Source organism: Ictidomys tridecemlineatus, chromosome 1, assembly GCF_052094955.1.
Source record: "Ictidomys tridecemlineatus isolate mIctTri1 chromosome 1, mIctTri1.hap1, whole genome shotgun sequence".
Lineage (NCBI taxonomy): Eukaryota > Metazoa > Chordata > Mammalia > Rodentia > Sciuridae > Ictidomys > Ictidomys tridecemlineatus.
Genome location: NC_135477.1, coordinates 116368495 through 116384352, shown reverse-complemented (window position 1 = coordinate 116384352; position 15858 = coordinate 116368495). Strand labels below are relative to the sequence as shown.

Sequence of the window (15858 nt, the reverse complement as noted above, 5' to 3'; positions counted from 1 at the left end):
AGAAAGTAATAGGAAGATAATTTGCTGTAAACTATGCTGTAATGACTCAATAACCTTTTTCTTTCTCCTTTATTCTCTCATGTCTTAAATAATGTGAATGAGTTCAAATTTTGGTGTGTATGCCTCATTTCCCTAATTGTTGATGAAAAATTCAGAACTCTGGAGAGGCTGTTTTTTATTTCTTTGATTAATACCACATTCTAACTCCTTGGAGAATTCTCCCTGGTGTGGATCTAGCTGTCATCTTCCTACCAACCTGCATTATTTCTTGTTTTTATCACCTTTCCAGTACAGAGACAAAGAGAGAGAACCTGCTCCTGCTCCTGGTTAGAATATGCATGTAAAGGAAATATTCTTCAAGAATGCCACTTTTCCAATATTAATAATAAATTCATAAAATTAGCAGACGTTAAAAAATTGTCATTTGTTTCTTAACCAAAAATGTCAAGTTTTAATTATGCAGGAAAACTCTGAATCTATACAGCCTACATAAGCATCACACACAAAAAAACTAGAACACATAATGAGAATGTAAATATCCACACAATGATTAAAGATGGATTTTGAGGTAATGTTCACTGGCAGTAAGAAATCAATGAATTTTGAATCTATTATAAGGGTTGGTCAATAATATGTTGAGTTAATCTTCTCTCAATAAGTAAAGACTTAAGCTTATGAAAAGATTTTTTTATACCAGTTATTAAATCCAGGGGTGCCTAACCACTGAATCCACAATCCCAGCCCATTTTTTTATTTTTTAATTTTGAGACACTAAGCTGCTGAGGGCTCCCTAAGTTTCCGAAACATGCTTTGAACTTGTGATTCTCCTGTCTCAGCCTTCCCAGTGGCTGGGATTTTGGGTGTGTGCTACTGCCCCTGACTTTTGAAAAGACAGAATTTAAGACTCTGAATTGCAGCATATCAGAGTAATGGCTTTAGGAGAAGAGGGAAGATGACTATAGAAGCATAATCATGATACTGTTTGATAAATTTGCTCATAAGAAACTAATGTGACCACATTGGTTTTGGCATGGCAGAGATTGAGCTCAGCCTTCTAGGGTTGGTCCTGGGAGTAGATGCAAAGGCCAGAAGAGTAGTATTCTGTCCTAGCTAAGTCCTGAGGGTAACTGCTATCTGTTGAGCTTCTTATTGTTTGCCAGAACAGTCATCCTATGTGATCTAAAATTAAGCCTCAGAAAACTCTAACAGGCAACTATTATTATCTTCATGACATAAATGAAAAAAAAAAAAAACAACACACACACACACAACAGAACAAAACTAAGCACAAAATACGCCAGGAGAAATTAACTAAACTGCTGAGTTTGTAATCCAACCTAGTAAGCAGATTTGAGACTACATATTTTATAAGTTGAAGGCTTTGAATATCAATGGGGGATGGAAATTTATCTGAGCTTCCAACAAGGGAACCATGGTGGAAGATCTAGGAATACCTCCTTTTTGCTAAGAGAGCCGGCATCTGGACCTCCAGGCTCTCCTGTGTTAGAAGGAAGAAAGTGAGGAGTAGTCAAATGAGACAATGTGAAAAGAGCATCGTCATTCTATCATAAGGAGCAGAGTTGCCTCTGATAACAATGTATTTTACGAGAAATTAAGAAGACATTATTTTTGTTGGTTCATTTATTTAGTCATTCATTTATTTCTTCATCACTCTCTCAATAACTGAAGTATCACCATAATATCCTATATTTCTGTTCTATTATGTGTTACTATTGATTTTAAAGTAACTTTCTGATAAATAAGCTAGAGAAGTTAAGTAGGAAAAAACAGTACAGATTTTGTGATTACCATGTTACAGATGTAGCTTCAGACTTCAGGATGTTAAATAATGTCTTCAAAGTCACAACAGCTACTCAGTGTGAGACACACAGTTTTACTTTTTGTTTCAAATTGAATACTCTGTTCATGATTTCTGCCTGGTTAAGAGGCAGAATACTCAGCTCAGGTGGGAATGATATAAAGATAATTGTATACTGGTTCCTGTGGAGAATGGTGAATTGAATCAAGGACTCTGACTGCCTCATGGCTTCATTTGGGCTGGGAACTTCCTGTGCAAAGGTGTAGGTCAAGATGTCCCAGTTGCTGCTGTGACACTGGCCTGGGGAGACTCTGTGCTAAGGCAAAGAGATATATCAGTCTGGACCTTGAGCTTAGGCACCTACTCCAGGGGATAGAGAATTCTGGGCATAACAAGATAGCCTCCGTGTCTCCCAAGTTTCACTACAACCTTCAAGTCTGTCTGCTTTACTGCAACTTTCTCACGAATAATTTTTTGATGATAAGACCTATTATAATAAATGTGCTGAGCTAGATCTGGGTCATTGTTCCTCCATCAGAAGACAGTGTCCCACCTGGTCCCAGCTTTCTCTATGTGTTTGTCTTTTTTCAATCCCCCATCACCCCTTGCCGGTTTCTAAATTAACAGCTATGCTGGGCACGGCAGATTCCAATATCTGGAGATAATTAAATTCAAAGATATCTTAAAATTGGACATACTGAAAGGAGGAATAGTGGTTGGTAATGTTTTATTTTTTTGAAATTGTATAAAAAGGACTCTCTTGTTTTTGATGCCATTTTCCTGTTTTATTTTTCAATTGACATTAAATTATACATATTTACCATGTACATTGTTTAGAAATATATATATTTCTATATTATGTATACATATATTCACCACTTTCTCCCTCTCTCTCTCCCCCACCTGACACACATACATACACACACATTATAGAATGACTGAATCAAGTATATTAAAACATGTATTACTGCAAATGGTCATTATTTTTGTTTCAGAAGACTTAAAATCTGTTCTCAGCATTTTCACATACATGCTATATTATTATTAACTATAGTTACCATGCTGTGCAATAGAGCTCTTGAACTTTTCCTTCCTATCCAACTGAACTTTTGTATGCTTTGACCAACATATCCCTGAAGCAGCTCAGAGCCACCGGTAATCACCGTTCTGTTCTCCATTTCTCTGAAATCCATTTTTTTTTTTTTTAGATTCCAGATGAAAGAGAGATTATGCAGTATTTATCTTTGTGTGCCTGGATTATTTCACTTAACATTTAAGTCCTGCAGGTTCCTCCATGTTATTTCAAATGACAGGGCTCCCCTTCTTTTTCAAGGCAAATAGTACTTCATTGGCTATCTATATCACATGTTCTTCATCTGTTCATCTGCTGATGGACACAAAAGTTTATTCCATATCGTTGCTTTCATGACAAGTCCTGCAATAAATGACATACTGTTTTATTTCCTTTGAATAGTAGGACTACTGTATCATATTTGTGTGCATGATTTTCACCTTATCCTTTTAAAATATTTTGGTTTTTTATGTTATTCCTTCCCATCCTCTGGATTTCATAGCAATACATACTTGCTTACCTGTCTTCTATTTTTCTCAGTGCTTTAACCTTGTCTCTTGCCAGTTCTTATCTTGAGACTACACTGTGTACATTTTCCACTTTAATTTTATCTATATAACTCAATAGACAATATTTTAACAGTAATTTAATTGAACTCAGAGTGATCTTGGAATACTAAGACATTAAGTTACATGTTCATATGCAGAAAAACATTTTCCATTCCTGTATTTTCTATGACCGGTTTTATAGGAATCTGAAATGAATCCTGAGTAAATGGTAATGAGCTGAATGAAGATGAATAATATTTAATAAAATATTTAAAACCTCAAATGAAAATAGGTGACATCAAACTTAGTTATGAGAAAAATTTCCCAATCTGACCATATTGTGAACATTAAAAAAATTATAACACATGACATTTTACTTGCATCTTCATTTATTATTGATTCCAGAATAGTCAAGGAAAACATGCCTCTAGCCATTTCAAAAGAAGTAATTAAAAACCAGTAACACATATAATCACACATAAGTAGGTGATTTCTAAATATAACTCTTTCTTGAATAAATATTGCTTACACATTTTGGATTTTTCCCTTTTTTGGTATTAGACCATATTAAATGTAATTAAAATGACATACAAAACATAATATAGTTATATTCAATTTTTATGTTTTTGTGTAACAGTTAAAGTAAATAAAAAGAAAAAATAAATTTTAAAGCATCTTCAGATTAAGCTAAATACCAAGTCCTTATTTCGAACTTAAAATTTTTATCCCATAGAAATATTTTGTTCAATTAAATGAAAATGAAGACTTTGCACAGAAAAATAGTAGTCTTTTAAAATAAATAATGTATTATTTCAACAAATTACTTAATTTATTTTTAAATACATTTTACTAAATTCTTGTGTGAAAGGTGTATGAAATTTAAAATATAAACTTTTATCATTTTCAAAATTTCAAGGCTGGATTCACAAATGCTTAAGTGTTCATTTTTTTTTGAGAATTATTATCATGGTCTCTACAGAAACTATGTTCTTTCCTTAAAAGGTTATTTTTACTTAACAAAAGAATGAAATATTAGTAAAATAGAATGAACATGCATTTAATCTATTATTTAATGATAAGATCATTTTTCCTTTCAACTGATTCCTTTTTTCTTTTCTTTTCATAGGCTGAATTAAATAATCCAGTCAATCCCTTCACTAGATATAGTACAAAAATTTCGTTGAATGTAGAGGAAGAAGTTTTCTCCAAATATATTGGATGGAGAATTGCCAACACACTTTCCAAACTGTTATTTCCCTCTCTGGATGCCCATGTTCTCCCTTCAGAGAAACGAGTGGTCAAACAGGATAAAAAGAAATACTTTTGTAAAAAACAGGAGTCCATGAAGAAAAGATTCCTACGTTTTACTGTAAGGTAAGTGAAACACTATTAAATACTTTGAAACAATATTAAATACTTTGAAATCAAAGTCACAGAAATTGTAGACAATTGTGTATCACATTATTGAACTCAATTACTTTCATGTTATTTTGAACTCAGTTTGTTCTTCAATTCATGGCTCCATTACCTCCTAAATATTCTATACTGATCAAGTTACTTTGAGCAAGTTATTATTGCCTTTTCAGAAATTGTTTCTTAATGTTTAAAACAGTTATTATGTAATTCAGATCAATATGAAAGTAATTCTTATGTGGAAGTCTATCAGAATAAAAACAAGAATGATATCATTCAGCATTCCAAATTTTAAGACTATATTCATTTTACATGTGTGTTTATGTGCATGTATGTACATGTGTTCAATATATATTTAATGTATTTAACTTAGAGTCTTAAATACAGTGAACATTCAATAAGTGATAGGTATGAGGATAATTTTTTTAATGTTTAAACCCCTTAAAATTTTTAAAAATTTACTTCTAATGACTTCATAAAGCCACAGACTTAGAAAAGATTAAAGGGGATAATTTTCAAATTTATTTGCCATTTCTTCAATGGTAGATTGACTTCACATTCTTAGGATTCTTGTTACCAGTTACCACACTTAGATCTTTCCTAGACTGACACTTTTTGACAGATTTAAATGTAGATGAGGAATCACTCTGTTGATATATAACTGAAGCTACATGTTTTTTAGATCTTTCAGTAAAGTTTTAATCAAGACAAAGATTTTTTAAATTTGTTATTTAAACCAAGTCACTCTTAAGAGTATGTTTTGTTGTTCATTTTTTTCCTATTAAGAGCACAATCAAATCAGATTTCTTTGTATTTTTAACAATTCATTTTTTATGTTTTGATTGTCTGCAAAGCAGTATGTTCCTGGTAGATTATTATCGAGAGTTGTTAGATCATACTTTGATCTCAACATTGCCGTTCTTGGTTTCTTTTTATTGATTATATCAGCTATATCTTGTGCATGTCTCAGATATTACATTTGATTGTCTTTGTCTTTGTGTCATCTTATCATCTGAGTTTTTTTTTTTTGCCTGAACTAAAGGAAATTTGACTCCAGTGAATAAACTTAGTTGGTTTAAATAGTTGGTGATCATGTATCTATAAATTTGGATTTATGCATTTCATTCCTGCTTCTGAAAATATACTTTAAGTACTTATTTATATTCATTTTTCACTTAACCAAAACATCATCTACTTTTAAAACCAAATATATTGTTTTTGCCTCCAAAAGTGAGAAGTAATCTGTATGAATATAAAATTCTTGGTAAAAATTCATTTACCCTTTATAATTATCACCACAATTTCGTATTGTGCTTGAAGAGTCTGATGTATTATATGATTTTTCTTTTTTTGTGGGATCCCCTCCTCTTTTTCCTATAACAAAAAGTGTAGCATATTCTCTCTGTCAAGCATTTTTATGAGAAATGCTTTAGAATTCTATATTCTAAAGACATAACATGAAAGCCAAGAGAGGTAAATAGGGAGCCTACATCATGGGAACAAATTTTTACTCCTCACACTTCAGATAGAGCCCTAATATCCAGAGTATACAAAGAACTCAAAAAATTAGACAATAAGATAACAAATAACCCAATAAACAAATGGGCCAAGGACCTGAACAGACACTTCTCAGAGGAGGACATACAATCAATCAACAAGTATATGAAAAAATGCTCACCATCTCTAGCAGTCAAATGCAAATCAAAACCATCCTAAGATACCATCTCATTCCAGTAAGATTGGCAGCCATTATGAAGTCAAACAACAACAAGTGCTGGAGAGGATGTGGGGAAAAGGGTACTCTTGTACATTGCTGGTGGGACTGCAAATTGGTGTGGCCAATTTGGAAAGCAGTATGGAGATTCCTGGGAAAGCTGGGAATGGAACCACCATTTGACCCAGCTATTCCCTTTCTCGGACTATTCCACAAAGACCTTAAAAGAGCATACTACAGGGATACTGCCACCTGGATGTTCATAGCAGCACAATTCACAATAGCTAGACTGTGGAACCTACCCAGAAGTATCCTCCAAAGGCTCAGAGTTTCAAGACAGTCCTGAATGCAGCAATGTTCAGAGGTATGGCTTTGGGAAAATGATTGGATCATAAAAGTGTTAAACTCATCAATAGACTAATTTATTGATGAGTTCGTACCTGAATGAATGTTTAGAAAGAGGAGACCCATTAAAGGAAGTAGGTCCCTGAGGGCCTTGGTACCTTCTCTCTCTCCCTTCTTCGAGACTGCCATTAGGTAAGCAACTCTTCTCCACCACAGCCTTCCACCATGACATTCTTTGCCTCAGGCCAAAAGCAATGGATCTGGCCAACCATGAACTATAACTACTGAAACATGAGCCAAAATAAACCTTTCATTTTTTAAGTTGTTCTCAAGCATTTAGTCACAGTGACAAAAAATTGTCTAAAACTTAGTGTAAAGTGTAGATCCAAATGGGCTGTTCAGTTATCCTAGGATTATTTATTGAGTTATCCATTTAACTTCACCACTTTTTTTATGTGTTAAATATTATCTTTTACAAAACACTAAATTCCAATTTCTTTTGTATCTAATTCTGGATTTTTAAATGCTGTTTCTTTGTTCCAAGCTATTTTTAAAGATGTTCCCAGAATGTGACTATATAATGTATTTAAATATGTAAATGTAATTATTTTAAATATATTTTAATATAGATCAAGCTAGTTGAATATTGATTGTTTTTTCTGGATTTTTCCCTCATCTATTGTTGTTTATTCATTTTTTATCACTTTTCAAGGTAGTTTTTCTAATGCTAACAACTTATTCATATGTTTATATTATCTTAAAATTTTACATGAACTTTATAAAACATATATTTCCATGATTTTGAAGATTAAAGTCTCCAACAGCATGATTTGTTCCTTCCATTTATTCAGATTTTTTTTTAAAATTCTGTAATACTGTTTAAATATTTTCATATATACCTTGTATTTTTTTTGATAAGGTCATTGCTAAGTATTTTATTTGTTTTATTGCTAACATAATATTTTCTCTAAATATAGCCTCCCACAGGTTACTCCTTATATATGTGGAATGCTATTGCATTCTATAGATTAATTGTACATCCTACTATCTTACTAAGTTTACTTACTGAGATTTTTTTGTCTTGATTCACAATTAGTTTCAGACAGTTTATTTTTCTTCTTTTTAAGGTATGATTGTGAATTTTAATTTTTTATCAATGTATGTTACTTATGCAGAAATAACAGGTTTCATTGTGGCATATTGTACATGCATATAACATGTTATAATTTTACTTCTTTTCTTTAATGAATTTTATTTTAAGTATGCCTAGTAAAATACTAGTGAATGTTAACATTTCTCTGTCCCTGCTTTAACTAAGAAAAATTCTAGTGGCTTTAGAACTATATTTTCTCATATTCATTGAGCATGTTTATAAAAAATATTTGGGCAATGTATAGGAAACTCACTTTAGATTTGAGGACACATAGGGTGAAACTGAAGAAATGGAAAAGGATATTTCATGAAAAGTTGTAAGCAAAAGAGAGCTGGGGTAGTTTTATATATATATACATATATATGTATATATATATATAAATAGATAATAGGTAAAAACTATCAAAAAAGACAAATAAGCCATAATTTATTAGTAAAAGTATTAATCCACCAGAAAGTCATAACAACTATAATTATAGACATAATTAATATCAGAACACCTAAATATAAAATGGAAAGGTTGATGTAATTGAAGGGAGAAAGAGAATCATATTCAGTAGTAGAAAACTTTAATATCCAACAATCAATAATTGTTAGAAGAATCAAATAGAAGATCAATATGGAAACATTGGGCTTGAACAACAGTATAGATCCAATGGACCTGACAGACATATAAAGAATATTCACATCAATAACAGCATCATACATAGTCTTCTCAAGTGCAGCAGAACTTTCTCCTAATAGACCACATTATAAAAAGTGTTAACAAATCCAAGAAGACTGAAATCATACCAAGTTTCTTCACCAACCACAATAGGGTGAAACAACAAATCAAATGGAACAAAACCAGATAATTCACAAATACTTGGAAATTACACAACACAGTTAAGATATCATTGAGTCAAAAAATAAATCAAAAAGAAAATTAGAAAACATCTTGAAAGAAACAGAAATAAATCAGCACAATAAAACTTATAAATACTGCAAAAACTTTTAATAAATACCCTCATTAAAAACGAAGAATGATCTTATATAGGTAACCTAACTTTATATCTCAAAGAGAAAGGGAAAAACAAAAACAAAAACTAAACCCAATGTTAGCAGAAAGAATTAAAAGTAAGGTTTGGGTAAAACAAAGGAAGAGAGAATAAAAAAAAAAAGTAGAAAAAGTCAAAGTAAGCAAAATGGGCAAGACTTTTGATATATGATTTAAAGAAGAATTGAAAATATCAGAAATAAAAGAGATATTCAAATGATACCACAGAAATAAAAATGATCAGAAAAGAAAATTACAAATAATTATGTGGCAACACACTGAATAACCTAGAAACATACAACCTACCAAGTCTACACCATGAGAAAATATAAAGTCAACTATAACTGTTATGGACATTGATTCAGTAATCAAACAACTTCCAACAAAAGAAGGCTCTGGACAAGATGGCTAAACAAATTCAAATTCTACCAAACACTGGAAGAAGAATTAATGCCAATTTTTCGTACATTCTTACAAAACTTGAAGAGGAGGAAAGATTTCCAGACTTGTTCTAAAAGGTCGGCATCATCATGATACTAAAGCCAGACAATGACCACCTAAAAATAAAAACAAACAAACAAAAATACACTGTAAGCCAATAACTCTGCTGAACATAGAGGCAAAAATCCTCAACAAATGCTAGCAAACAGACTCCAACACTTACTGAAAGGGGAGTTTTATTCCAGGGATGTAAGGGTAGTTCAATATACAAAAAAATCAATTATTAATACTATGCAAGATTAAAAATTGTGATCATCTTAATATATAGTGAAAATCTATTTGACAAAATTCAACACAATTTTATGATGAACACTATCAGCACATTTGAGAATAAAAGGAATGTACTTCAACATAATAAAGGCTGTAATAAAAATCCACCTCTGGATCACACTCCATGGTAAAAATGGACTTTTTTTTTAAAAAAAATCTAAGATCAGCAATAAGATAAGGACTCCATTGTTGTTTTTTTTTCTATTCAATATGATACTAGAAGTCCAGTCAGAGAAATTAGATAAGAAAAAAGGAAGAAAAGGCATTCATATTAGAAAGTAAGAACTAGAATTTTTGTTATTTGCAAATAATATGATCTTGTATAGAGATGATTTTACTGATGGCACCAAATAATTATTAAAACAAATGAATTCAATAAAATTGTAGAATGTAAAATCAACATACAAAATCAACTTATTTCTATGTGTGAACAACAGACTATGTCAGAGAAAAACTAGGAAAACAGTTGCATTTACAATTAGTATTCCCCCCCATGAAAAAAATACTTAGGAATTCATTTAACTAAGGAAGTAGATATATTATATTAAAAACTGCAAAACATTGATTCGAAAAGAAAGAAGACAAAAACAAATGAAAGATATACTGTACTCATGCATTAGAGAACTCAATACTGTTAAATTTAAGTGTCAGTACTAACCATAGAAATCTATAGACTCAGTAAAATCTCTACAAAAATTTTAATGATTTTTTTCTGTTTGTCCAATAATTTCATTTTTTCTTTCTTTTTAATTTATTTTTATTGGTGCATTATAATAAAATTTATGTAATTTCCACTACATAATAGTGGGAATCATTATGCCATATTTGTACATGCACAGAATTTTATTGAGCTCTTTCCCTGTATCTTTCCTTTCCTTTCACTCTCTCTTTTCCTGATATGCTTGTTCTACTCTAGTAATCCCCCTTCTAGTTTTATTATTATTATTTTAATTAGTGCCTAGTTGTATCTTTTCAATCAATATAAAAAAATCTTTAAAATTTATATGGCACTACAAATTATTATGAATAGCTAAGTCATTGTGAGAAAGAAGAAAAAAACTGTAGGCATCGCATTTTTTTATTTCCTATTTAACCAATTCTTATATTGTATATTTGTGTAAACTATTATTTAAACTTCAAAGTCATGGATATCTCATTTCCCAGAGTTATACTTTATTGCAAGTATAATAATGAGGTTCAATAAGACCAGTAGGTAGGCTTCTCTTTTGTGTATACAAATGGTCAACAGAAAATGCTTGAAAAGGATTGATAAAGTTTTCAATATTTTTTCAAGACTTCGAAAGTTATTAGGAAGATATGTAGATTTGGGTTTAAGGATTACACAGCCTGGGCCTTAGTGAATCTGGAGTGCAGAGATACATATTACAAAACTACTTCAGGATATGTTATACTTTTTTGTGAAATTGTAACATGATCAAAGTACAATGAAAATGCTGATTTCAAATGGCATACATAGGCAGGTTTTGGGGTTTATTTTAGAATCTTCAAATGTATTCTGTACATTCTCAAGAACCATAGAAATGGATGAAGATCAATTGGGAGTCACAAAGAACATTAAACAACTCTACTTGATTTCACACCCAGAACAGTTAAAGGAAGAGCTAACCAGAAAAAAAAAAAATTGGAAATATATAAGAAACTGGTTGTTAAGCAAAGGAGATGAAAGAAACTGCAGGGAACGAGGAAAGAGTAAAAAGGCAGATGGAGATGAATGGTGCCTGCTAGAACCCAGAGAAAAGAAAAGGGTGAACATGAGGGGAGATATGAATAATGTTTGGGGACAGGGAAGGTAGAAAAACAGAAATGGAAATCATTACATACAGGGCTGGGGATGTAGCTGAATGGTAGAGCACTTGCCTAGCAGGTCCTGGGTTCAATGCCAGCACCACAAATTTTAAGAGTGAAAAATTATAAGATAAGGACTCCATTGTTATTTTTTTAATTCAATATGAATAAGAAAGTTAAATATGACCAAAAGGAAAGAGATATACTGAGAATGAAGGGTACTGAGAAATATGCACATGGTTTCAGAGAAGGTGAAGAGAATTTGCAAAGTCAGAGAAGAATAAAAAGAGAAGTGGAGTGGGATTAAGACCCAAAAAGTCCTGTAGGTTTTGAAGGATTAGTAAATTAAACTTCTCATCAGAGCCTACAGTTCATTAAGTAAATGACAATCATTCATCACTGGTCTTTGAAAAAATATTATCTGCTTATCCATTTTTTCACAGCTCATTACAGGCTCCAGAAATTAAATTTAGTGTCTTTCTGTTGCAAATGAGAGAGCCTCAGCAATACAGCAGCCCTAGAGTCTCTCTAGCAGTAATGCCCCCTGTTTCATAGCTACATAGCAGTGCACTCTGCTCCATTCACAGGGCAGTATGTGAACATCAACCCCTGGAGTCCTGCATACTGCCTGCTCCTTTGGGGGCAAGCTATTCTCTAAGTACAAATGAGAGGAGTGGAATAGGGGATGACATTAAGACCATTAAGAACAGTCGGCCCTCTGTTGGGGTATGGTATTTACCTATTAGTTGTTAAAAACCCATTTTAAATCTAAGCTATGTTTTGAAAAAAATGCCTGTGGCTCACTAACCACTAAGTATGGGAAATTCTATTTCTTCCCTTTGTTTTGTTCTCCATCAAAACCAGCAACCCCATAGTAGATTTTATTGTTATTCTTTACCTCTTCCCATTTCTAAACCTACAAACTTGGAATTAATGGAGCTGGTTGTCTATCTGAGCACATTGCAGCTCCATGGGTCTAAGTCTATACTTAAACCCCAGAGTGTGCCAGTCTTTTCACCCTGGAAAGGTCTGTATTCAGTGTCACATCACCAATTCCTCATGTAGTATATCTAGAAATTTCCATTCTGTGTTTTCAACAAATAAAAATCAAAAGACAAGAAACATTAAGACTCCTATAGAATATGGGGTACAATTAAAAGGTAGGAGAATAAAACATTCAAGATAATATGGCTCTTTATTGCTTTTGGAACTCTAAACTATTCTCAGTTCAGTGTGAAGATCTGAAAATTTACTAGTAAGGAGAAAAATGGGAGCTTTCTTACTGATGAATCATCTGCTGCATTTCAAAACCTATAGTTTTTTTTCCAAAAATATTTTACTTTGTGGTTTTAGCCTATAAATTATTTGAAAGAACAAACTGTATTTTAGCTTATTAATTAGTTGTCTCTTACATGTTCACAAACTTGCATTTTCTCTGAGTGATTTACAAGTTTAACTTTATTATGTAAAATATGAAAAAGAGAATTAATCATTTTGCTTCTGTATATTAATTTTTTTGTTTTACTTTAAGTTAGTAGGACATGTCATTGGATGCATGCTCTTTTTGCCCTTAAGCATTTTTTTAATGAAAAATATCACAGTGACTCTTTATTATATAGTAAAAACTGCAGCCAAAAACCCAAGTATAAAATACTTCCACTTCAAAGTATAATATCTCCCTTTTCTCTCTTCATCAGTAAAACTATCTTAAGTTTACCTTAAGGCTGAGAATTAGAACTTTGAATACCAAAATTTCAAATACCACATTTAAGCGTTTTTTGCTTCTGAATTTCTTTTAAGTGTATTTTCTACACTTACACCTTAAATCTCTAAAAACTCACAACTAGTTATTTACACATACATGAAGACTAGGAGAAGACTAACTTCATCTCTGATTATGCTTAGTTTACTCAAACTATATTTTAGAAGCTTGATTCATCAGAGCAGTACCTGGAAGAAGTACTTTCGCCTGCGAAAGCAGCAATGATGGACTGAGAACATCTGTTGTCATTTAGGTTGGAGATTTTATACAGCTGACTTCCTGAACAGGGTGGCCAAATGCAAGGAAAAGCTCCTGCTCCACAGCTTCCTTTACAAAGGCAGCCAAGTCCACTGCAGTAGAACTAGGAATAGCTATCAGTCACTGCATGGTAATAGGTGTGAGAGATAAGCACTGTGATATCCCATGAGACAGGTTGCAGAACAGGCTTATTGGAGAGAGACAGAAACCAATGATCCACCAAAAGAAGCACTGGTGCCCATTTCTTGTGATCCCCATTTCTCATTGATACAGGTGCTGGGGTCTGAGGAAGCATGGACATTCCATGGGTTTGTATTTTGAAAGAACCAATACTATCTAACTTCTGTTTTACCTTCTTGCAAGTGTGAAACTTCTTCTCTGTGGAGAAATAAATATCTTTGGCTTAGTTGCCAAGCCATCCTGGGTGAGGTACCTGTTGGATTGGAGATGCTGGAAATGCCAGCATCTGAGAACCTGGAGCCCTTGGAAATGTCCTTTCTAGTTTTACAAGAAAGTCATTAAGATGTTTGCAAAGTTGAATTTAGCAAAAAAGAAACTTCACCAAATGAGAGACGCTTGAGACTTCAATTCTAGACAGCAAGTCATCAGATGATCCAAGATGAATAATTCTGTTTGCCACTTACATGAGTGCATTCTATAAACAATCATTTGTAGACATGATTATTTCCTCCATTTTACATGGATATTGAGTCTTAGAAACATAAAGTGATTTGTCCAAGGACTCAGCCATTAAATTTGAAGTTCAAATTTAAATGAAGACTTTCTAACTCCTGAGTTCACTGTGCTGCTTTCTTTCCCCACAGGTGAACTTCATCTGATTTCAGAGCCTTGAGAAATTGTTAAAAACTTACCTTCAATCCAGAATAAAACACTTTGTAATTTACTTTTCAATCTCTACCTTGTGATTTTCAGAAGTTGATCTCAATCAAGGGACATGAACCCCTCAATTACTACTAGAAGATCTATATTAAGGAAGAGGCACCTGGTAGATCAGATGATGTTGGCCAAAGCCAATGGAGAAATATATACACATATGGAAAGTTACAAAGAATAGGGCCTAAAGGTTGATTTCTTCTCTTATTTGATGGCTTGGCTATGCTTCTAGGATTCCTGAGGAATATAAATGGAGTGGAGGTGGCATGTACCTGAATTATTGCTTCTGATTGTTTTGGAAGCACTCTTTACCCTCTCCCCCTCAACCTAGCCAGCCTCTGATAATCACTATTCTACATTCAGATTACAACTTTTTAGGTTCCACTTATAAGAGAGAACATGTGGCATTTATCTTGCTGTGTCTGGCTTATTCCTCTTAACATAATATCCTTCAGTTCCATCCATTTTTCTGAAAATGACAGGATTTTATTTTTCTTTATGGATAATATTTCATTGTGCACATATGCCATGTTTTCTCTACCCATTCATCTGTCAGTGGGCACCTATATTTATTGCCTATCTTACTCTTATCAATAAATAGTGCTGCAATAAACATGGGCATGTAGGTATCTGATGGTTTTGTTTATTCCGATTCCTTTGGATATACACCTTGACCTTGAGAGAGCTGGATCAGATGGGAGGTCAAACTTTAATGTTTTTAAGGAACTTCTGAACTGCTCTCCATAATGACTGTACTATTATGGAGATGGCCCCCAACAGTGTAGGACAGAGCCTTTTTTCTCTAACTTTGTTATGCTTCTGTCTTTTTGATAATAGCCATTCTAACTGGGGCCAGATAGCTTTTCATTTTTTTTTCTATTTATTTATCTTTTGGATTTCTTGATGGCTAATAATATTGAGCATGTTTTCATATTCCTGTTGCCCATTTGTATTTCTTCTTTGAGAAGTGTCTAAAAAAATTGTCCATTTTTTAAAAATTGGATAACTTTGTTGTTGTTCTTGAGTCCCTTACATATTTCTGCATATTAATCATTAGCCAGATGAATAGTTTTCAAATATTTTCTCCTATTTTATACGTCATCACTTAACGCTTTTGATTGCTTCCTTTGCAGTGCAGAAGCTTCTTAGTTGGATACAATACTATTTATACTATTTATACTTCGCTTTTTATCCTTATACTTTTGGGATCTTATCCAAAAAAATCATTGTCTATTCCAATGGTCTTAAAGTGTTTCCTATATGTTTTT

At 32.5% G+C, this 15858-nt stretch overlaps 1 protein-coding gene across 1 annotated transcript in view; it reads left to right on the top strand.

Annotated features, from left to right (window-relative positions):
* Tmem232 (transmembrane protein 232) overlaps positions 1 to 15858 on the top strand; it is a 186356-nt gene that overhangs the window by 73372 nt on the left and 97126 nt on the right. The window contains exon 11 of the mRNA XM_078022291.1: positions 4566 to 4813. Within this exon, the coding sequence (XP_077878417.1) occupies positions 4566 to 4813 (248 nt within the window). The remainder of the gene's footprint in view (positions 1 to 4565; positions 4814 to 15858) is intronic.